This window comes from Chiloscyllium plagiosum, unplaced genomic scaffold, assembly GCF_037043375.1.
Source record: "Chiloscyllium plagiosum isolate Xiang-an unplaced genomic scaffold, Cpla_swu_hap1 HiC_scaffold_27, whole genome shotgun sequence".
NCBI classification, from domain to species: Eukaryota; Metazoa; Chordata; class Chondrichthyes; order Orectolobiformes; family Hemiscylliidae; genus Chiloscyllium; species Chiloscyllium plagiosum.
Genome location: NW_028270165.1, coordinates 58672091 through 58694104, shown reverse-complemented (window position 1 = coordinate 58694104; position 22014 = coordinate 58672091). Strand labels below are relative to the sequence as shown.

At 46.8% G+C, this 22014-nt stretch overlaps 1 protein-coding gene across 1 annotated transcript; it reads left to right on the top strand.

The window, feature by feature from the left end:
* Nucleotides 1-1462: 1462 nt before the first annotated feature.
* On the top strand, nt 1463-19205 carry LOC148144273 (uncharacterized). The gene is made up of 3 exons (XM_087974663.1): nt 1463-1644; nt 4137-5407; nt 18677-19205. The coding sequence occupies exons 2-3, from the start codon at nt 4544-4546 to the stop codon at nt 19115-19117; spliced, it is 1305 nt and encodes a 434-aa protein (XP_087830789.1). The 5' UTR covers nt 1463-1644; nt 4137-4543; the 3' UTR covers nt 19118-19205.
* Nucleotides 19206-22014: the final 2809 nt, after the last annotated feature.

Below are 22014 nucleotides of genomic sequence, written 5' to 3'. Positions count from 1 at the left end.
GGAGACACCCTGAGGAGAGCTGTCTCATACCTATTCCTTTAATTAGTTTTGTATGTCTTAATTGTTAAGTCATACTTAGCACATGGAAAGATGGCTATGGTTTGTGGAGGTCAGTCATCTCAGCTTCAGGACAACTCTGCAGGAGTTCATAGGCCGAACCATCTTCATCAATGACCTTCCTCCATCATAAGTTCAGAAGTAGAGATGTCACAATAATTGCAGATGTTCAGCACTATAAACAACTCCTCACAAACTGAAGCAGTTCAGTTTGAAATGCTACAAGATCTTAACCATATCCAATGGGCTGATGAGTGGCAAGTAGCATGAATGCCACGCAAATGTCACACAATGACTCATCCCCAAAAGAGATAATCTGACCACTGACCTGTGATATCAACAATGTTATTGTCACTAAATACCCCATGATCAACATTCTTGGGGTTTACCATTGAACAGAAACTCAACTAGATGAACCATATATACACAGTGGCTACAAGAGCAGGTCAGAGGCCAGAAATACTGCAGTGAGTAACTCACCTCCTGACTCTCCAAAACGTGTTCCAACTTCTACAAGCCACAAGTCAGCAGTGTAATGGAATACTCCCCACTAGCTTGGATGGGGTTGCAGCTTCAACTGTATTTGAAACGCTTCATATCATCTAGGTCAATGTTGCCTGCTTGATTGGTACCATATCCACTGTTCAGAAGCAGTTGTGTGTAGTATCTACAAGATGCACTGCAAAGATTTACCAAAGCACCTTACAAATTGCCTTTCAAACTAACAACCACTTCCATCTCGAAGGACCAGGAAAACAGATACATGGGAACACAACCTCTTGCAAGTACCCCTCCAAGCCACTCACCATCCTGACTTGGAAATGTATTACTGTTCCTTCAGTGTCACTGGTCTAAGTCCTGGAATTCCTTCCCTCAAGACATTGTGGGTCACCGTACAGAATATGGACTGCAACGGTTCAAGAAGGCAGCTCACCACCACATTCTCAAGGAGAACCAAATGCTGGCCAGCCAGCGACGCCCATGTACTAGAAGTAGATTTTAATAAATTATTGAAACAGAGGGTTGGAATCTGCAAACTAAAGAAAATGAACGTTAAGAAGGGTCGGTTGGAGAGCATTGATTCGGTGCTTATTTGAGAACAGATAAAGAGCGATTATACTGACACTGAATTGGAACTAGAGTTTAGAGTTAAACACCTGTAGAGTTCCACTCAATGTATAAATCTAAAATCGATGAAAGATTTGCCCCTGACGTGTACTTTATTAACACGTGAATAGGACAGTTAAGAAGGCATATGGGATACTGGATTTATGACATTAATGGCGTCTTCAATTCCCATGATCCCATGCGATCGAGAAACCTCTCTATGGTTCCCTGACAGTGCGCATGCGTGCGCTGAGTGTGGGAGAGGAAAGGCGCCGGCGGCTGAAGGAACAAGAACAGGAGCCGCTGGAAAAGCTGAGCAGGTCCGGCAGCTCGTGTCGGGAGGAATGTGAGGAGGTGTTTCGGGTCCGGGGATCCTCCTTCAGAACAGGACCAGGTTTCAGGAACATCCCGGGGAGGTCGCCAGGCCCCGAGCGCCAAGACCTGGCTCCTGCCCCCGGGGAGAGGAGACAGTGAGACAGGGTAGGATTGGGACCCGCGGGAGGAGGGAGACTGGGGAGTTTATAAACTCCGAGGGGGAGGCCTGAGGCCGTGAATAAAACCTCCCCAGGCCCACTTCACCACCGAAGGAGCTCTCGTGTTGCCCGGGTAACACGGCGCCATCTTTGTAAGGATAAGGCGCATGTTGACTTGGAGCGGGAAGCGCGGGCGGCCATCTTGGTGAGGGCACCATCAGCTGTCATTTCCGGGAGAGAAGTGACAGTTGGTGTCATTCAACGAGAATTTCCTCATTTCACTGAGAGACCTGGCCCTGAGCTTGGTCTGTGTGGCCTTAAAACAGGAAAAGGGAGTGGGAGAGAGAGAGAGAGAGAGATCTAGAATGACACGAAGGCGGACTGTGAATTTGAGGTGAATGAATCTGATCATTTGTGGAGCTGGAACAGAAACTGGGTACTTCCAAGACCGCAGTGACCAGGAGAGCATTGATGTGTTGATGTTGTTTTCAGTTTGTAGACAGGAGAAAAGAGAACGCCAGGAGTGGAGGAAAGACATGATGAAGATGGATTTGAAGTTCAATGCAGGAGGAGGGATAACTTGAGCGAGCACCCAGCCCATATCCCTCCGAAACCTTCCTATTCATATACCCATCCAGATGCCTTTGAAATGTTGCAATTGCACTAGCCTCCTCCACTTCCTCCAGCAGCTCATTCCATACACTTACCACTCTCTGCATGAAAAAGTTGCCGCTTACATCTCCTTTAAATCTTTCCCCTCTCACCCTAAACCTATGTTCTAGAGTTATCAACTACCCCACCCCAGGGAGAAGACTTGGTCTATTTATTCTATCCGTGCACCTCATCATTTTAAAACCTTTATAAGGTCATCCCTCAGCGTCCGACTCTCCACGGAAAACCGCCAGCATGTTTAACTTCTCCGTATAGCTCAAATCCCTCAATCCTAGCATGGGATGTTACCTGTGTTTTATGATAGAAGCAACATATGTGGTTAATTGGTCTGCCATCTCTTTGTTCCACATGAGAACTTTGCCTGTTATTGTTTTCTCTATTTTTTTTTCCTCTTCACATACCCCATTTTCCCCTTTTGACCAATCCTTTTGTTGAAACCTGAACTGCTCCCAGTCTTCAGATCTGCTACTTTATTTTTAGCCAATTTGTACGCTACTCCTTTGGATCTAGTCCTATCCATCATGTCCCTTGTTAGCCGTGGCTGTGCCACCTTCTGTGTTTTATTTTTTCAGACAGGAATGGACAACTGTTGCAGTTCCTCCAGGTGCTCTTTAAATGTTTGTCATTTCTTTCAATAATGTTCCTTCATTTGTTGTGGCCTGTTTGTGCCTCTGCCATTGTAATTTCCTTGCTTTAGATTTAAGTTCCCATTCACAGAATCACCTCTGTTCCTCTCCATTTTAATGGAAAGTTCTCTCACTCAGTTCTTCACTCTTCCGCAAGAGGCCTCTTACAGCTACATTGCCAATTATTCCCTTCTCATGAAGAAATTAATATTTTGGAATTAAATTGCCATTGTTCAGCAGAACCATAGCCACTTTTGGAATGTTGTGTGCAGTTCTGGTCTCAGTCCTATCAGAAGGATGTTGTGAAACTTGAAAGGGTTCAGAAAAGATTTACAAGGATGTTGCCAGGGTTGGGGGGTTTGAGTGAAATGGAGAGGCCAAGCAGACTGAGGCTGTTTCCCCTTGCGCGCTGGAGGCTGAAGTTGATAAAATCATGAGAGGCATGGATGGGGTAAATAGTCAAGGTCTTTTCCTTGAGATGGGATACTCCAGAATGTAAGGGTAATAGGTTCAGGGTGGGCAGGTGGGGTGGGGAAGGGAAGGTTTAAAAGGGACGTAAGGGGCAACTTTTTCATTCAGAGGGCGGTGTGTGTAAGGAATGAGCTGCCAGAGGAAGTGGTGGAGGCTGGTGCAATCACAACATTTAAAAGGTATCTGGATGGGTATATGAACAGGAAGGTGTTAAAGGAAAATGGGCCAAGTGCTGGCAAACGGGCCTAGATTGTTTCTGGATACCTGATCGGCATGTTAACTTTCTCTCTGGTGTCGGTGTAATACCCTGATGTCTCCTTTTCTCCCCCTTCCAGGGGATGTTAACCATTTCGTGTCTCATTGTTCGTCAAGAAGCTGCATTGCAGGTTCACCCTGAATTGACACAGTATTTGTTTCCCAAAATCAGACCTGTTTAGTCTCAGCAGTATTCCAATATTGGGAAAGATATCAACTTCAGGTGGAGTTATCCAAAATTCAGAGAGATGTCAGACTTGACATTTTTCCTTTTCTGCCCCTGTAAGATCCTGAATCAGCACCTTCAGGGGAATTAGCACGGAGTGAGAACAGAGGGGGAGAGAGAGAGAGTGGGATGATGCTTTCAATTTTGTGAAGTAACAAAAGAAAAGAACGTTCTGCAGAAAGTAGAGTTGCTTGTTCTGAATTTCTACCCTGCACTGACAGTGATGATTTTTGTAATCTCTTTTTACAGATTATTTGAAGATCTGAATTTGGAAGTTTCAAACTCAACAGATAAAGGGCTTATGCTTGAAACATCGACTCTTCTGCTCCTCGGATGCTGCCTGACCTGCTGCGCTTTTCCAGCGCGCACTTTTCGGCACTGAGTGTCCAGTGTCTGCAGTCCTCACTTTGATGTCAATGTCTGACAGTCATTCAATCCATTGGGAACGCAACAACTTTCGACTGTGATTCTGTGAGAAGGAGCAAAGCTTTTTGGTTCCTGTTTCTGTATGTTTTCAGAATCAGTGGGACTGGATGAGAGACCGTACTGTTGCAGTGCACTGAGTGTGGAGCCAGAAATAGTTATACAGCCTGGAAAGAGGGATTCAGGGCAGGGAGGGGCTCTACACATTTTTGTGCGTAGCTGAAGTTTTAGCCATGGAAAAGCCTGAGCGATCCCGCTCCGGAGAGAAGCCATGTAAGTGTGGTGACTGTGGGAAACGTTTCCATTTCCCGTCTGCCCTGGAGACTCATCGGCGCACTCACACTGGGGAGAGGCCGTTCCCCTGCACAGAGTGCGGTAAGGCCTTCAGCAATTCCTCTGACCTGCTGAAGCACCAACGGGTCCACACGGGGGAGAGACCCTTCAGCTGTCCCGAATGCAGGAAGGGCTTTACCCAGGCCTCCAGTCTGCTGACCCACCGGCAGGTCCACACCGGGGAGAGGCCGTTCCTTTGCACCAAGTGTAGGAAGGCCTTCAGCAATTCCTCAGCCCTGCTGAGGCATCAGCGGGGCCACACTGGGGAGAGGCCCTTCAGCTGCCCTGAGTGTGGTAAGGTATTTAGCAATTCCTCCGCCCTGCTGAGGCACCAGCGGGTCCACACGGGGGAGAGGCCCTTCAGCTGCCCTGAGTGCGGGAAGGCCTTCAGCAATTCCTCCGACAGACTGAAGCACCAGCGGGTCCACACTGGAGAGAAGCCCTTCAGCTGCACCAAATGCGGGAAGGGCTTTACCCATGCTTCCACCTTGCTGACCCACCGGCGGGTCCACACCGGGGAGAGGCCCTTCACCTGCCCCGAGTGCGGGAAAGCCTTCAGCAATTCATCCGACAGACTGAAGCACCAGCGGGTCCACACTGGGGAGAGACCCTTCAGCTGCCCTGAGTGTGGGAAGGGTTTTACACAGGCCTCCACCCTGCTGGCCCACCAGCGGGTCCACACTGGGGAGTGGCCATTCACCTGCTCTCAGTGTGGGAAGGGATTCACCCGCTCTTCCCACCTGCAGAGGCACCAGCGAGTTCACATGCCATGGCAGGGGGATCGAAGGAGCAATGGCAGAGTCCCATTATCGACCGGACCCCTGGGTTTGAATCCCGTCGTGGCAGATGGCGGAATTGGAATTCCATCAGAAGTCTGGAGTTCGGAATCTAACGATGAAACCATTTTTGGGGGCGGGGGCGTGAGATCCCGCATCTGAATCACTCATGCCCTTTTTAGGAAAGGAAACTGCCATGTGGGAAAGGATTCACTCAGTTGTCCCAGCTGCATCCTTTACCCGGGTGGCCTACATGTGACTCCAGACCCAGAGCAGTGTAGTTGACTCCCCTACCTGCAGAAATGAACAGGGAGAAACTTACTTGGATGCAGGGTCTGGGTTGAAATTGCTGAGTGAGGCAATACTTCCTACGGGTTAAGGCTGTACCAAGGATCCAATTACAAAGGGATAACTTGGTGCTGACTAATAGTAAAGAAAGTGGGGGGTGGGGAGACTGTGTACTCTTTGACCTTGAGCTGTTTTTAAGAAAATAAGCTCCTTTTTCTACGCCTTTTTGCTGGGGGGATGTGAAGCTGTCATAAAGTTGGGTCTTGATAAAGGTTACCTGAACTTACTGCCGGGTTCAGACTTTCACTGAAAGCTTTGAGCTCCAAGAGTTTTTGTTTTAAAGCTGCTCATTTCTTTCAGCCTCCTGCACTAAGTTTCCAATGTCATGTATCAGATGGAGCAGTGAATGAGTAGCTAGTATCATTAAAAATTGTAAATTTTTCATGTGTGCAGGTACTGCGTCATTTCATCAGCTTTGTAAGGTTTATTGGCAGTACCAGGAGGGGTGGGCTGCCTTCACTAGAAATGATGTGGAGGAGCCAAAGATGGACTGGGTTGGATCAAGTTAAAAATCACACATCAGGTTATAGTGGTTTATTTGGAACCACTAGCTTTCGGAGCGCTGCTCCGTCATCAGGAAGCTGTGGAACAGGATCATAAGGCAGAATTTATAGCAAAAGATCACAGTATAGTGCAACTGATCGGATATATTGTACAAACCTAGATTGTTGTGAAGTCTTTTGTCTTTTAGAATAGATTGCAAATTTTAGTTCATTAATGTGTAAATTCCAGAAAGTCTTTGAAGTCAGATTCTCAAGATGACTTAAGGGTTTATATAAATAGGTTTCATCTCAGTTCAGACAATAATGAAATGTGAGGTTTGAGTCTGTCTGTATCCCAATCTTGAATCAGACTGGTTCTATTTCCAAAGTAGGAATTTACAAATATTACATGTATCAACTGCCTGCAGATTGTGTGCTTTTTGATCAAAGTTGAATGTATCTGCCAATGCAAATTCACCCCATAGACCTGTGTGTGCATGAGAGAGTGTATATGCATGAGAGCGCGTGTGTCTGTTTGTGTGTGCATGCTTGAAGCGTGAGTGTGATGGAGGAGAAGCCTGTGAGAGGGTGTGAGTGGCTCAGAGAGAGCATGTGTATGAGAGAGGTATGGATAAAAGCGAGGGGTTTAATTTTGCTAAAACAAGGAAGGGCAGGATTTGTATAGTTAATGATAGGGCCCTGGGTTGCGTTGTAGAACAGAGACATGGTGGGTTTCAGGTACATTGTTCTATTAAAGTTGCATCATTGGTAGACAGGGTGGTTAAGAGGCGTTCATTACACTTGCCTTCATTGTTCACAACGTTGTGTTCGGAGTTGGAACATCAAGTTGGGAAGACCACTTTCAGAGTACTGAGTACAGTTTTTTTTGCCCTGTTATAGCATGTCGGAGAAATTTGCCCAATAAGTTAGAGATCACAAAGCACAGTTCAAAGTGAAATTGACAAACACTTTATTACAAGCAATGTCACTGGAAGAGAAACTGACGAGGCTGACACAGAATTGACAGTCTGTACAGGTAGATCAGAATTTCTCTTCTAAGAGCTGAGAATGAGACCAGTTTTTATAATAATGCTGTACAATAAGGCTGATTAAGAAATGGGGAATATACAATGTATCTGGAAATGGAGTAATCTAGTTACAAGGATGCTAATTGGAAAACAGTTATCGGATAAATGTCCTGTTCCTTCACACAGTGTAACATCCTGACTATCGATGGTTCCATTCCTCTTCACAGGTCGGTGTTAACTTCTCCTCTGAAGTGGTGAGGTGCTTCCATTTCTTGTTCTGGAAGCAAGTCCTTGCTGGTGCCTCTCTGTCTGACCTGCTCTTTGTGTGGCTTTGGTATTGTTGGGTTGTGAAACTGTCCTTGGGGCTTTGAGATACCTGTGGTGCTCTGTCATTGTAGTGAGGTTGAAGTGTATTCCTTTGTCGGTGTGTGCTGTCAGGTTTGGCTTGCGAGCCTGCATGGGCATTCTGGGTGTTTTAGGTACAGTTTGGCCAATTTTGCTTTTGTGGGCCTATTGTGGGTTGACAGAGTGGCAGATCTTTTTCCACAACTTCCCCCCCCCCCCCCCCCGCCTTTTCTTTTTGTTTTGCTCATGGGAGGGACGAGAAGGGGCAATGTAGCCAGAGCCAGGGGGATTGTCGGGTGGGGGTCTCGGTATCAGACAGATAGCTCTCTTTGTCCGAGTCTGGTCCAGGACAGGCTATTTTAGGGGCAGGGATGTTCTCCCAGTGGATCTGTGCTAGCTGAGTGGTGAGGGGGACAGAGGGTAACAGAATTGTACATGGGTGTGAACAGCACAGTCGGATAGCCATGGATAGCACTCTTAAGCCTGGCAATGATAGTGATGAGGGCTATCAGTCCCTGCAGTCAGGCTGTGCGCGTGCCCTCTTTCACAGCGAGTAGGTAGTCCAGGGCTATCGTGTTCTGCAGAGTCACAGTACAGATGGCAACAGCCTCCACATTCAGCTGGGCGAATACGTCTGCTGTGGAGTTTGCCACCTCCTGTACTGTGACAGCGAGTTTGTGGGCTTCTGCCTGTAACTGTAAGGTTGCAAAGTGGGGTGACATCAGGTAGAGAGCTGCTTCAATGGCAGCGAGGGCTCGTCTGCTGCCTGGCATGGGGTTTTGGAAGGGAGGGGACTGGGAGTGATAAATGAATGGCACCACATACCCAACATTGTAGCTCCCAGTCCAGGACGACAGCAGCTAGGGGTAGGCTTTGTGGCCACAGATAAAATAAGTGCCGTTGTCGGTCTGGAGATGGAGTGTCTGGGTCCCTGTCCAGCTGGTGAGGAACATGGTATTCTGGGTGATCCTGTTGAGGACCTGTCGGTTTAAAATGCTGCCTTCTGCAGTGGATCGGCGTGCTGCGGGAGTTAGGAGCAGGGAGTCAGTGCACCGGCTCCAGTCAGCCTCCCATCCAGATGGCTGTGTGTGTTTCAAACAGATGGATCCTGCAGGTGGCCCGTGTGTGTTAGTGTCAGCAATGGTCAGGGCTGGGGGCTCATGGGAGAGGTTGTAGGCCGGGTAAAACCACCCTTTATATTTTTCCAGGTGGTAACCCGCAGACCTCCAGCGGGCTGGGCTGTTGTCCCCATATTTGGTCATTGCTGGTGGTATTTTGAGTGTGGTAACTTCAGGGGACCTGTCTGGTTCCAGGCACCATTCCTCCATGTCAGAGATATTTAAGGGGATTGAGGCTAAGGAAATGCCCCCCGTGAGAGTGGACAGGGACCTAGTGCAGACCCAGCAGCGGGTCTGATTAAATCGCTGGGCATACCCATGGGCCATTTTGAGGAAGGTGTTGGCCTGCAAATCACAGTGGGTTATGAAATGTGCGGCCCCTTGGCCCTGTTTCCCAGCAAGCCACAGTGTGATGGTCAGACAGATCAGATGGTGATGGCTGCCGCGAGCAGCTGGATCCATCCTTGGTGGTCGGAGTGGTGCCTTCCTCTGTGTGGTCCCTGTTCAGAGGTTGTGGAGCCCTCTTGCAGCGGGTGGCATGTGTCCATTCGGGCCATCCTTCCAGTTTCACAGCAGTCTGGGTTGTCATCAGGATCCGGGACAGACCTTTCCACCGAGGGGAGAGAGAATCTTTTTCTAGTGATTTTATCATGACATAGTCCCCAGGTCAGAAGAGATGAATGGGCAATGATTGGGGTGTGGGCAATGCAGCCCTGACCTGGTTGTGTGAGCACTAATGCTCCTGCTAAGGGCCTGGACATACCGTAGTGGGGCCTCTTGTGTCAGAAGCAGGGCTGTGTCTGTGGTGAGTGTCAGGGGTCTGGTGGCAGTGGGCATAGGCTGCCCCATAAGTACTTGAAAAGCGGTGAGCACAGCTGTTCAGTTTGGCTGCGCATGTGTAGCATAGAGGGCAAGTGGCAAGGCGTCTGACCAGGTCAGTCCTGTTTTCTGGGTGGTTTTAGTCAGTGTGGTCTTCAGGATGCCATTCATCCGCTCGACCATGCCTGACGACGGGTTGGTTGGGGATGGGGTGCCTCGCTAATGCTGCTCACAAGCTTAGCCGTGAGTGAGTCCCCTCTCCGTCTCTATGCTACTGGGAACTCCATATCTGGGGATGACATCCTTTAGGAGGCATTTTACTACCATACATGCATCATCCTTTCTTATGGGAAATGCTTCCACCCATTTGGAGATCATATCGTTGATGCCCAGGGTGTACTTGTAACCCTGTTTTTGGGGCATGTGTGTGAAGTCAATCTAAGAGGCTGAAAGGCCCCTCAGGATTGGCAGATACTTGGCAACTGGCTTCCCTGCATTGTTCTGCAGGCAGATGAGGCACTGTGACAGCAGGACTTGGGCAGCGGCAGTGAATCTTGGTGCATACCAGGACTGCGTTACAGTGTGTATCATGCCCCTCTTGCCTGTATGGCCAATGCTGTGGGCTGCTAGGGCCAGTGTGTGTAGGTGGGCACTTGGGCAAATGATGCGGCCATCAGGGTGTATTAGCAGGTTGAGGGAAGGAGATTGTGTGGCCCCAATGCAGGCCCAACTGTCATTTTCCTGCTGTGGAGCAGTTTCTTGGGTAGCTTGCACGGCATCTATGGGGTCAGGGAATACTGGGGCCTGCAGGATGTAAATGGTGGGGTGCAGTGCGACTTCCGGACTGCTGTGTCAGCTGAGGCATTCCTGAGGGTGACCGGGTCAGTGGCTGAGGTATGAGCACGGCATTTGATAATTGCTAAGGCTGAGGGTAACAGGGCTGCTTCCAGGAGATTAGAAATCAACATAGCATGTTGTAGTGGCCTCCCTGCTGACGTGATGAAGCCTCCCTGTTTACAGAATGTGCCAAAATCGTGGATGACTCCGAAGGCATATCTGGAGTCAGGATAAATGTTTGCTGTGTGTCCTTGAGCAATGACACAAGCCCTAGTGAGTGCAAACAGCTCTGCAGCTTGTGAAGATGTGCCATTTGGCAGTACAGCTGACTCTAGAACTGTGAAAGGGGTGCAGAGGGCACATCCTGCCAGTGTGCAGTGGTCTGAGGGCCTGAAGGATGAGCCATATGTATAGAGTATGAGGTCAGAGTTGTCTAGAGGTGTTTCAGAGAGGTCAGGGCATGGGGCAACGACCTGCTGGACAAGGTCTAAACAGTTGTGTTCATCCATAATAGTGGTCAGAGTGAGTGGAAGCAGGGTGGTGGGGTTCAGGGCAGGGGCACATTGTAGGGACAGGATGGCTTTGGATAGTAAAGGAACCTCATAGCCAATTCTCTGAGTGGCAGTGAAATGTTGCTGCTGGAAATGGAGTCATCTAGTTACAATGATTCTAATCGGAAAACAGTTATCAGAGGAATGTCCTAATTCTCTGCACAAAGCAACATTCTGACAGTATCGATGGATCAGGAGCTTCCATTCCTCTTCGCAGGAAGGTGCTAATGTCTCCTCTGAAGCGGTGAGGTGCTTCCATTGTCCTGTCCTGTCCTGGGAGCAATGCTCTTGCTGGTGCCTCTCTGTCTGACCTGTCCTTTGTGTGGCTTTGGTATTGCTGGGTTGTGAAACTGCCCTCAGGGCTTTGGGATAGCTGTGGTACTCTGTCATTGTTAGAGGGTGCTTGAGGTGTACAGGTATTCCCTTGTCTGCAAGTGCTGTCTAGTTTCGCTTGTCAGCCTGCTTCTTCCCTGCTAAGACATTCTGGGTGTTTTGGTACAGTTTGGCCAATTTGCTTTTGTGGGCCTATTATGGGTTGCCAGGGTGGCAGATCTTTTCCCACATACAAGTACCAGGAATACTTGGAATCCTGAGAAGGATTCAAGTAAATCCTAGAGAGATGTTGCATCCCTTGGACTATTCCCAGAAAGTGAATGAACTATCAAGACTCTTGTAAAGATTCGTGGGAACTCTTGCAGGGATGTAAAGAAAACTAGATTTACAATTTAAGGCCATACATCCCATTCTGCTAAGTTACTCCAGTTAATTGGTAATTTTTATTTGTTTAAAAATGTGAATACTTAATGAAGAGTTCTTCCAGTTAATCATTGGGTATTCAAATTTCTCTTCAGAATTAAAGATCGTAACAAAACTGGGTGTCATTGTGGGATGTTGAATCTGTAGTATGTGCTTCGTAAAATTTGGATGAACAATATTTCAAAGTGAATTTTATCGTGTTAAGTACTAAGACTTTCTGGAGAGGAAAGATTTGCCCTTGTGTGTTTTGCAACACTTAATCAAGGTCAGTTCAATAGAATACGCAGACAATTTGATGCTAGAGTTGAGAGCTGTGGCAGAATATCAGAAATAATGCAGGCAGTAGCAAGGCAATTAGGGTTAGAAAGTTAGCTAAAAGAATTATAAAAACAGGTTGGAAAGTTTTGTCAGCTTTTCTTAAAAAATAGTTAACAAAATAAGTGTTCTGCAGAAAATGAGTCTGGGGATTCAGTAACGGAGGATAAAGAGATGGCATATGAATTGAAAAGAGTTTGAATCTGACTTCACTCGAGAGGATACAAGTAACACCCGAGAACTCGCTGTCAATCAGGAATTGAAAGGGAGGGAGGAACTGAAGAAAATTACAATCACCAAGGAACTAGTACTGAGTAAACTGTTGGAACTACGAGCTGATAAGTCCCGGATATTTGAAGGAATTCATCCTAGACTCTAAAGGGAAATTAGCGAGTGAAATAGCTTATGTAAAGGTTTTATTTTTCCAAACCTCATTAGTTTCAGGGATGGTTTTAGATTGAAAAATCCTTTCTTCAAAAAGGGAGACCGAGAACAGGAAACTGTAGACCATTTAACTTAACATATGTAATGGGGAAAATGTTCAAAGCTATTATCAAAGATATTATGACAGGGCACTTGTATAAGTTCAAGGTAATCAGGCAGCGTGAATGTATTTTTGTCAATGGGAAATAATGTTGTAATAATTTTTTGAAGAACGGCCTCTCCGCACTGCGACTGAGCTGATGAATCTCCAGTGCCCACAGGGAATGGAATCCCTTCCCTAAGTCCCCACATTTCCACAACTTCTCCGCAGTTCTGGTGTCCTTTTGGCTCTGTGTTTCCGATGAACAATTGAATGTGTGATCACACTCACGAAACGTGTACAGTCACTCCCTCCTGCGAATAGTGTAATGTTTCTTCAGTCTGTGTAACTGGTTAAAGCGCTGCACACAGTCAGCTCACGGGGAGACTCTCTCAACAAGGGGAAAAGACATACAAAGGTGAAGCAGCGAGACAAAATGCAAAAGCAATAAAATGTCGAACGACGGGGATAAAATAGTGTGGACCAACCCTTTTTTTTTCTATTGGCATTTGGACACTTAAAATCTGCAAGTAACACCAGCATCCCGATAGAGCATACAGCGCATGTTTGCCGGTGTCAGCAACGCCATGCGCATGCTCGCCGGGTGTCAGCAAAACACTGGACATGCTCATCGCAGTCCGCACAAAAAAGGCGCGCGATCTTCTTTTGATTGACCAATAGGGAGTACTGGAGGACCGGAAGGAGTCTAGTCCTCCTGCCAATCAGAACCACCCCATTGTCTGAATGCGGAAGTTGGGCCATGAACTTCTGAAGCTGTTACTGCTCCTGTTTCTCTGAATGAAGATTGAGCTTCACCCCAGACTGCAATCTTCTTTCTCTGTCCAGCATCTGTGAGTACGGCACTCTCTTTTTTCACCACATTTTCCATTTTTTTTCATTCTGGGGTTCAGTTGTTGACTTGCAGCAACTGAAAGGAAAGGGAGTGAATCGGGGTGGGGACAGACTCTGGAAACGTTGCTCCACGTCTGTGTCGCAATTGGCAAAATAGACAGAAGGCTGGAAGAACAGAACAAGCCAGGTAGCATCAGGAGGTGCAGAAGTCGACGTTTCAGGTGTAACCCTTCTTCAGGATAGGGGATGGGTGCAGATAAAGGGTGTCCTGGGGGCAGGGTGGTGAAGTGGGGATAGGTGAAGGGTCTGGCCTGGTTGGTGAATGGGAGGAATAAATCTGGTTAGTGACAGGGAGGATTGGAAATGAGGGGGAGCGGCTGAGAAGGGAGTCGGGGGGGGCGGGCGGAGAGAATGGGAAGTGAGGTTATTTGAGACTGCAGAACTCAACGCTGAGTCCTCTAGGCTATAGGCTGCCCAGGCGGAAGATGAGGTGTTGTTCCTCCAATTTGCTGTTTGGTTCATTGTGGCAATGAGATAAGGCCTAAGATAGTCTTTTCAGAAAGGGAGTGGGAAGGGGAATTAAAGTGGGTATTGACTGGGAGGTCCAGTCAACCTCTGTGGACCTGCCTGCGACGCTCAGCAAACCGTTCCCAAGTTTATGCTCAGTCTCCCCAATGTAGAGAAGACTACAATTGGAAAACATGTGAGAAAGAGTACAACAATGTGAAGTTGTGAAAAAGAGCAGAAAGGAAGTGTATTATTTAAATGGTGATATACTGAGATGTGGAGAAAGTGAGATCTGCAGATACTGGTGATTAGAGTCAGTAAGTGTGACGCTGAAAAAGCACAGCGGGTCAGACAGCATCTGAGGGGCAGACAGTCGATGTTTCGGGCACAAGGGAATAGGGGATGATATGTGGATATAGAAAGGGGGCTCAGTGTCTTTCGACACCAGTCACTGCCAGTTGTTAGACAGGTGCAGTAAGCAATCAGCAAAACAAGTGGTATATTAACGAGAGGAATTGTGTTCAGAATTGTGGATGTCTTCCTGCAGTTAGGGGTCATTGAATATATTCAAGGCTGAGTTCATCTGAGTTTTGAGCAACAATGAAGTGGATGTTTATGGGGGAAAGCAAGAAAATGTTTTAAGACAAGTACAGAACAGTTACAGAGTCATACAGCACAGAAACAGACCATTCAGTCCAACTAGTCCACGCTGAATATATTCACAAACTAATCTAGTCCCACCTGCCAGTGTTTGGCCCATATCCCTCTGAACCTTTCCTATTCATGTATTTAACCAAATGTCTTTTGAAAGTAACATCACTTCCTCTGGACATTCATTCCACACATGAACTACTGTATTTTAAAAAAAAAGCTGCTTCAAGTCTTTTCAAAACCAGTCTCCTCTCTCCTTTCAAATTTGCTGCCTAATCCTGAAACCCCCACCTGAGGGGAAGGACACCTGCCATTCACCTCATGTATACTTCTCATGATTTTATAAACCTCTATAAGGTCACTTCTCAACCTCCTGTGCTCGTGTGAGGAAAGTCCCATCCTATCCACCGAGATGTAGGAAGATTCATATCCAGTTATGGTCTGTTCAATGCTGGTTCAGGCTCCAAAGACCAAATGGCCAACTCCTGCTCCCAATTCTCACGCTCTGTGTCCAAAGTTAAAAATCAAAAACACAGGGTTATGGTCCAACAGGTTTATTTGGAAGCACTAGCTTTCAGACTGCTGCTCCTTCATCAGGTGGTTGTGAAGAATAAGATTGTAAGACACTGAATTTATAGCAAAAGTTTACAGTGGGATGTAACTGAAATTATATATTGAAAAAAACCTGGGTTATTTGTTAAGTCTCTCATCTTTTAGAATAACCATGTTGGTTTTAGTTCTTTCATATGTAAATAGCAAAACCTTTTTTAAAAGTTACATTCCCAATTGGTGTCATGTTGTCCCAGATAACGTATTGAAGGTGTGAGTTTCCCTGTTTGAAGCTGTCGGTAGCACAACGGTTAGACTGATTCTAATCTTAAAAAATGGATTAACAGAATCTTACTTGGATTCATGCAGTTTGTGTCCAGGACAGCAAGAGACCGTCAGATATAGGAACAGCAATTAGGCCATTCAGCCCATTGGGTTTGGTCATATCATTCAATCGTGGCTGTTAGGTTTCTTATGCACGTTCTCCTGCTTTTTCCCCGTAACCCTCGATCCCCTTGATACTCAAGAACGTATCTATCTCAGTCTTAAATATCCTCAGTGACCTGGCCTCCACAGCCATCTGTGACAGTTAATTCCATAGATTCCACTCTCTGGCTGAAGACGTTTCTCCTTATCTCCAATGTAAAGGGTCTTCCCTTTACTCTAAGACTGTGCCTCGAGCCCTAGTCTCTCCTCCCAATGGAAAGATCTTCCCAACATCCACTCAGTCCAGGCCGTTCAGTATTCTGTATGTTTCAATTAGATCTCCCCTGAGTGTGGGTCTGTTAAACGGCATGAACCAGACCCTTCAGGATGAGATACAGCAGGGATTAGGTTCTACAAAGTGAGAAGGGAGGGAGAGTGTGTGGGATGGAGATTTTCAGCTTCTAGAGAATAAGAGAGGAAGCAGAATTCACTATAAATTGGAATTGATCGGATGGACCAATGGGTTAAGGAATGGCAGATGCAGTTTAATTTAGAGAAATGTGAGGTTTTGCATTTTGATCAAGCAATCCAGGCAGGACTGGCACAGTGAAGGGGAGTGTTGCAGAGCAAAGAGACCTTGGAGTGCAGGTTCATAGCTCCTTTGAAAGTGGAGTTGCAGGTCGACAGGATAGTGGTGGTGGTGTTTGGTATGCTTTCCTTTATTGGTCAGAGTATTGAGTATCGGCGTTGGTAGGTCATGTTGTGGCTGTACATTGGTAAGGCGACTTTTGGAATAGTGCGTCCAGTTCTGGTCTCCCTGCTTTCGGAAAGAACTTGTGAAACTTTGAGAGGGGTCGGAAAAGATTTGTGAGGATGTTGCTAGACTTGGAGGGTTTGGACTACAGGAAAAGGCTGAGTAGATCCAGGATATTTTCGCTGGAGCATCAGAGGCTGAGGGGCAGCCTTATAGAGGTTTATAACGGGCATGGATAGGGTGAATATCCAAGGTCTTTTCCCCAAGGTAGGAGAGTCCAAAACTAGAGGGCATATGTTTGAGGTGAGAGGTGAATGATTTAAAAGGGCCCTGAGGGGCAACTTTTTCACGCAGAGGGTTGTGCATGTATGGAACGAGCTGCCAGAGGAAGTGGTGAGGCTGGTACAATTATCTTTAAAATGCATCTGGCTGGGTACATGAATAGGAATGGTTTAGAACCATAAGAGCCACATGCTGGCAAATGGGACTAGATTAATTTTGGATATCTGTTTGGCACAGACGAGTTTGACCAAAGGGTCTGTTTCCGTGCTGTATGACTAATTGGCTTCGGTGAAAGCAGGAGTGTGGTTGTGAAGACTGGACTTTCAGAGCAACTTTCAAAGATGTTTTGCCCTTACTGGGAGCAGAAGAATTTGATTTGTGAGATAGCAACTGAGTGAGTGTGGACATTTGGGATTTTGGTGTAAAGTGGGAATTCATTGCCCTGTGAGGATCAAGCCCTTCCTATCCAGTCATTTCATCTGGTGGATGAGACTCGGCAGTTCATGCAGGCAGTCAATCCAGATAATATTTTATAAATTCCTGCTTTGGAAATAGAAACAGTCTGAGTCAAGACTGAGATACAGGCAAACTCTGACCTCATACCTTTAGTGCATTGTCTGAGCTGAGATGCCACCTTTTGTTGTAAAGCCTTATGTTATCTTGAAAGGGTGCCTTGCAGGAAGTTCTGGGATTTACATATGAATGATACCTGCAATCCATTCTAAAAGATGAAAGACTTAACAATCCAGATTTGTTCAATATATCATTTCCGTGGCAGGCCACAAATGTCTTTCCATAAATTCTGTGCCTTATGGTCTTATTCTCCATAACCACCTGATGAAGGAGCAGTGCTCCGAACGCTGGTCCTTCCAAATAAACCTGTTGGACTATAACCCGGGTTTGTGTGATTTTTAACTTTGCCCAGGTTAGGGTGGATTGATCATGCTAAATTATGCATAGTGCCCAGGGATGTGCAGGTGAGGGTGGATTGGCCGTGTTAAAGTACCCATCGTGCCCAAGGAAGTGCAGGTTTGTGTGGTTAGCCATGCTAACTTACACGTAGTGTCCAGGGATGTGCAAGGTAGGGTGGATTGGCCAAGGGGTATGGGCCAAGTGCTGGCAAATGGGACTAAATTGATTTACAATATCTGGTCAGCATAGACGAATTGGACCAAAAGGTCTGTTACTGTGCGGTATATCTTAATGACTCTGGCTTTCTACTAACGTTTCCCACGTCTCTTCTGTTCAGTTTCTCTCTGGTGTCTGTGTTATTCCTCAAGCTACATTCCCGATTCATCCTGAATTGACACATTTTGTTTTGCTTCCCAAAATCAGACCTGCTCACTCTCAGCAGTATCCCAATGTTGTGAAAGAGGTTAACTTTCAGGTGGAGTTATCCAATATGTAAATCTTGACGTTTTTGCTGTTCTAATCCTGAATCAACACCTTCAGGAGAATTACTTAGAGCGGAGTGAGAACAGAGCGGGAGAGAGAGAGAGAGAAGGATGTTGCTATCAATTTTGTGGAATAACAAAAGAAAAGAATGCTCCACAGAAAGTAGAATAGCTTGTTGTGAATTTCTACCCTGCACTGACAGTGATGACTTTTGTAATCTCTTTTTCCAGAGTATTTGAAGATCCGAAGACAGAAGTTTCAAAATGAACAGATGAAGGCCTTATGCCTGAAATGTTGACTCTCCTGCTCCTTGGATGCTGCCTGACCTGCTGTGCTTTTCCAGCGCCACACTTTTCAACACTGACTCTCCCCCATCTGCGGTCCTCACTTTCACGTCAATATCTGACAGTCACTCAATCGATTGGGACAGCCACGATTTTTGATTATAATTCTGTGAGAAGGAGCAAAGCTTGTTGGTTCCTATTTCAGTACATTTTCATTATCAGTTGCTCTGGATGAGAGACCCTACTGTTGCTGCACACTGAGTGTGGAGCCTGAAACTGTTATACGGCCTGGAAAGAGGAATTCACAGCAGTGAGGGGCAGTACATGCATTTGCTTGTGGCTGAAGCTTCGGACATGGAGAAACCGTGGAAGTGTGGTAACTGTGGGAAAGGCTTCCGTACTCCGTCTGACCTGGAGATTCATCGGCGCATCCACACCGGGGAGAGGCCGTTCTCCTGTCCCAAGTGCGGGAAGGGCTTTACCCAGGTCTCTGCCCTGCTTAGGCACCAGCGGATCCACACGGGGGAGAGGCCTTTCAACTGCCCTGAGTGTGGGAAGGCCTTCAGCGATTCATCCTCCCTACTGACCCACCGGCGAGTCCATACGGGAGAGAGGCCCTTCAGCTGCCCCGAGTGTGGGAAGGCCTTCAGCCGTTCCTCCAATTTGCTGACCCACCAGCAGGTCCACACAGGGGAGAGGCCCTTCAGCTGCCCCGAGTGCGGGAAGGCCTTCAGCTATTCCTCCTCCCTGCTGACCCACCGGCGAGTCCATACGGGGGAGAGGCCCTTCAGCTGCCCTGAGTGTGGGAAGGCTTTCACCCGCTCCTCCCACCTCCGGAGCCACCAGCGACTTCACGTACCATCGCAGGGGGACTGACAAAGCGAGTGCCGTTATCGACTGGACTATTAACCCAGTTCTGGGATCTGTTGGGTTTGAATACCACCGCGGCAGATGGCGGAATTGGAATACAGTCAGAATCTAACGATGAAACCATTTTCTGTTGGGGTGGGGAAGGGCAAAGAAAATCCCAATCTGATTCACGTCCATTTTAGGGAAGGAAACTGCCATTGTGGGAAAGGATTCACTCGGTCGTCCCAGCTCCATCCTTTACATGGTCTGGACCCACAGCAGTCTGTTTCACTCCACACTGCCCCCGTTCCCGGCCCCACGGGTTAAGGCTGTACCAAGGATCCAATTACAAAGGGACAACTCTGTGCTGACTGATAGTAAAGAAAGTGAGGTCGCTGGGGGGGGTGGGGGGGGGGGGTGTGTGCGCGTTTACCTTGAACTGTTTAAAAAAGCTACTTTCTCTACATCTTTTTGCTGGGTGGGGGGGTCTGAAGCTGTAACAAAGTTGGGTCACAATGAAGTTGAAACTTTATTGCTGGAACAGCACAGCAGGTCAGGCAGCATCCAGGGAACAGGAGATTCGACGTTTCGGGCACAGGCCCTTCGGAATCTCGTGTTCCCTGGATGCTGCCTGACCTGCTGTGCTGTTCCAGCAATAAAGTTTCAACTTTGATCTCCAGCATCTGCAGACCTCACTTTCTCCTGGGTCACAATAAAGATTACCTGAACTTAGTGCTGGGCTCAGATTCTCATTGAAAGCTTTGAGCTCCAGATGGTTTTTTGTTTTAAAGCTGCTCATTTCTTTCAGCCTCCTGCACCAAGTTTCTAATGTCGTGTATCAGATGGAGCAGTGAATGAGTAGCTAGTATCATTAGAAATTGTAAGTTTTTAAGGAGTACAGGTACTGCATCGTTTCATCAACATTGTAAAGGTTACTGGCTGCACTGGGAGGTGTGGGCTGTGTTCACTCTACTCTTATTTTTAAAATTGAGAATAGCTAAAATGATATATTCAGAAACATCATTGAAATCTAAACGCATTTCAATTTTTTAAAAGAGCTGCTGAAATCTTTCTGAAACGTGCAGTTAGGCCACAGCTCAGGACAGGCTGTGAGGGGTGAATGACCTATTCCTCATTTTGTGAAATTGGTTTCCAACTATGTAGACATAGTCATCGAGTTGTAGAGCCTGAAACAAACCCTTCAGTCCATACCTTAAATGAATCTAGTGACCCATTTGCCAGCATTTGGCCTATGTTCATCTGTACCCTTCCTATTCGTATCCCCATCCAGATGCCTTTTAAATGTTGTTTGTTAAATGTACCAGCCTCCACCACTTCTGGCAGGTCATTCCATACACGCACCACCCTCTGCGTGAAAATGTTGCCCCTCAGGTCCCTTTCCCCACTTACCTTCAACCTATGCCCCTTTAGTACTGGACTTCCCTACGTGGGGAAAGACCTTGGGCATTCACCTTATCCATGCCCCTTACAAATGTCTATAATTTTGAGGAGGAGAAAATGAGGACTGCAAATGCCAGACATCATTTCCACCCCCACCCCCACCCCCCCCCCCCCCATGCCTTCAACTCAGCACTGCTCTCTTGACCTTTTCCATCAACTTTTCAATCTCAGCTCCACCCACTTCTATGGTTTTCCAGCACCCCACACTCGGCATAATTTTAAGGTAATTGGAGGAAGGTTTCGGGGAGATGTCAGAGTAGGTTCTCTACTCAGGTAGTGGTGGCTGTGTGAAATGCGCTGTCAACTGTGGTAGTAGAGTCAAATACATTAGAGACATTTAATCGACTCTTGGATAGGTACATGAAAGTTAGTACAATAAATGGTATGTCGGTCAGTCTGATCTTAGAGTAGGATAAAGGGCCGGTACTGCATCGAGTGCCGAAGGGCCTGTACTGTGCTATATACCTAAGTAGAGTCAAAAGTTTTGTTTTATCAGCAGTACAGTCAGATCCGAGCAAACCAAGGACATGCAGGTCACACTGCGCTTAGACAGAGTGAGGCATACAGGGTTACAGCTGCACAGGAGGTGCGCAGAAGCAACATTAGATTTCAAATTGGAGAACTCCATTCAGCAGTCTAATAATGGCAGGGAAGAAGCTATTCTTGAACCTGTTGGTACATGTGTTCAAGCTTCTGTATCTTCTGCCTGACAGAAGATGGTGCAGGAGATCAATGGTGGGAGGAGTCTTTGGTGGGATCTTTGCAGGAGATCAATGGTGGGAGGGGTCTTTGAGGTTGGTAGCCTTTCCACGATAACGAGAAGTGTCGATGGATTTCATGGGTGGGAGGTTGGCTTCCGTGATGGACTGTGCTGCGCACACCACATTCTGTAGATTCTTCCGGTCCTGGGCAGAGCATTTGCCATAGCAGGACGTGATGCACCCAGATTCAATGCTTTCTGTGATGCATCTGTAAATGTTGGTGAGTGTCATCATGGACATGCTGAATTTCTTGAGCATCTTGAGGAAGAAAAGGCGTTGTTGTGCCTTCTTGACCGTTGCATGGGTAGGTTTAGATATTTAGCCACTCCTTTCTCATTCGTACTAACTCCTTTACTTGATGCAGTCACACAGTCAGTTTCATACCTTGTGCTAATCTCTTTTGAAGGTCTTCTTCAGAAGGATAAAATATTATGAAGGGCAAAGGTAGTGTACATACATAATATGAAATCTTTAAACTTGAATTCATTTTAAAGAGCAGAACAATGTATTTATGGTAAAAATGGGTCAACTTAACAGGTTTTATAAAGGGTGAGAGTGGGAAGTATGTGGAGGTGCATGTTAAAACAGGACCGAGTCTGCATGGCTTTGACAACAGGAGGTCATGTCTGACAAATCTATTAGGATTCTTTGAGCAGGTAATGAGTAAGTTAGACAAAGGGAGAGCCAGTGGATGTGAGCGAT

What these genes read in the sequence shown, in the direction of transcription:
- LOC148144273 (XM_087974663.1), top strand. Translation starts at nt 4,544, where the DNA reads ATGGAAAAGCCTGAGCGATCCCGCTCCGGAGAGAAGCCATGTAAGTGT. An exon ending in AGAGGCACCAGCGAGTTCAC is followed by an intron (nt 5,408 to 18,676) that starts ATGCCATGGCAG and finishes CGGCGCATCCAC; the next exon opens with ACCGGGGAGAGGCCGTTCTC.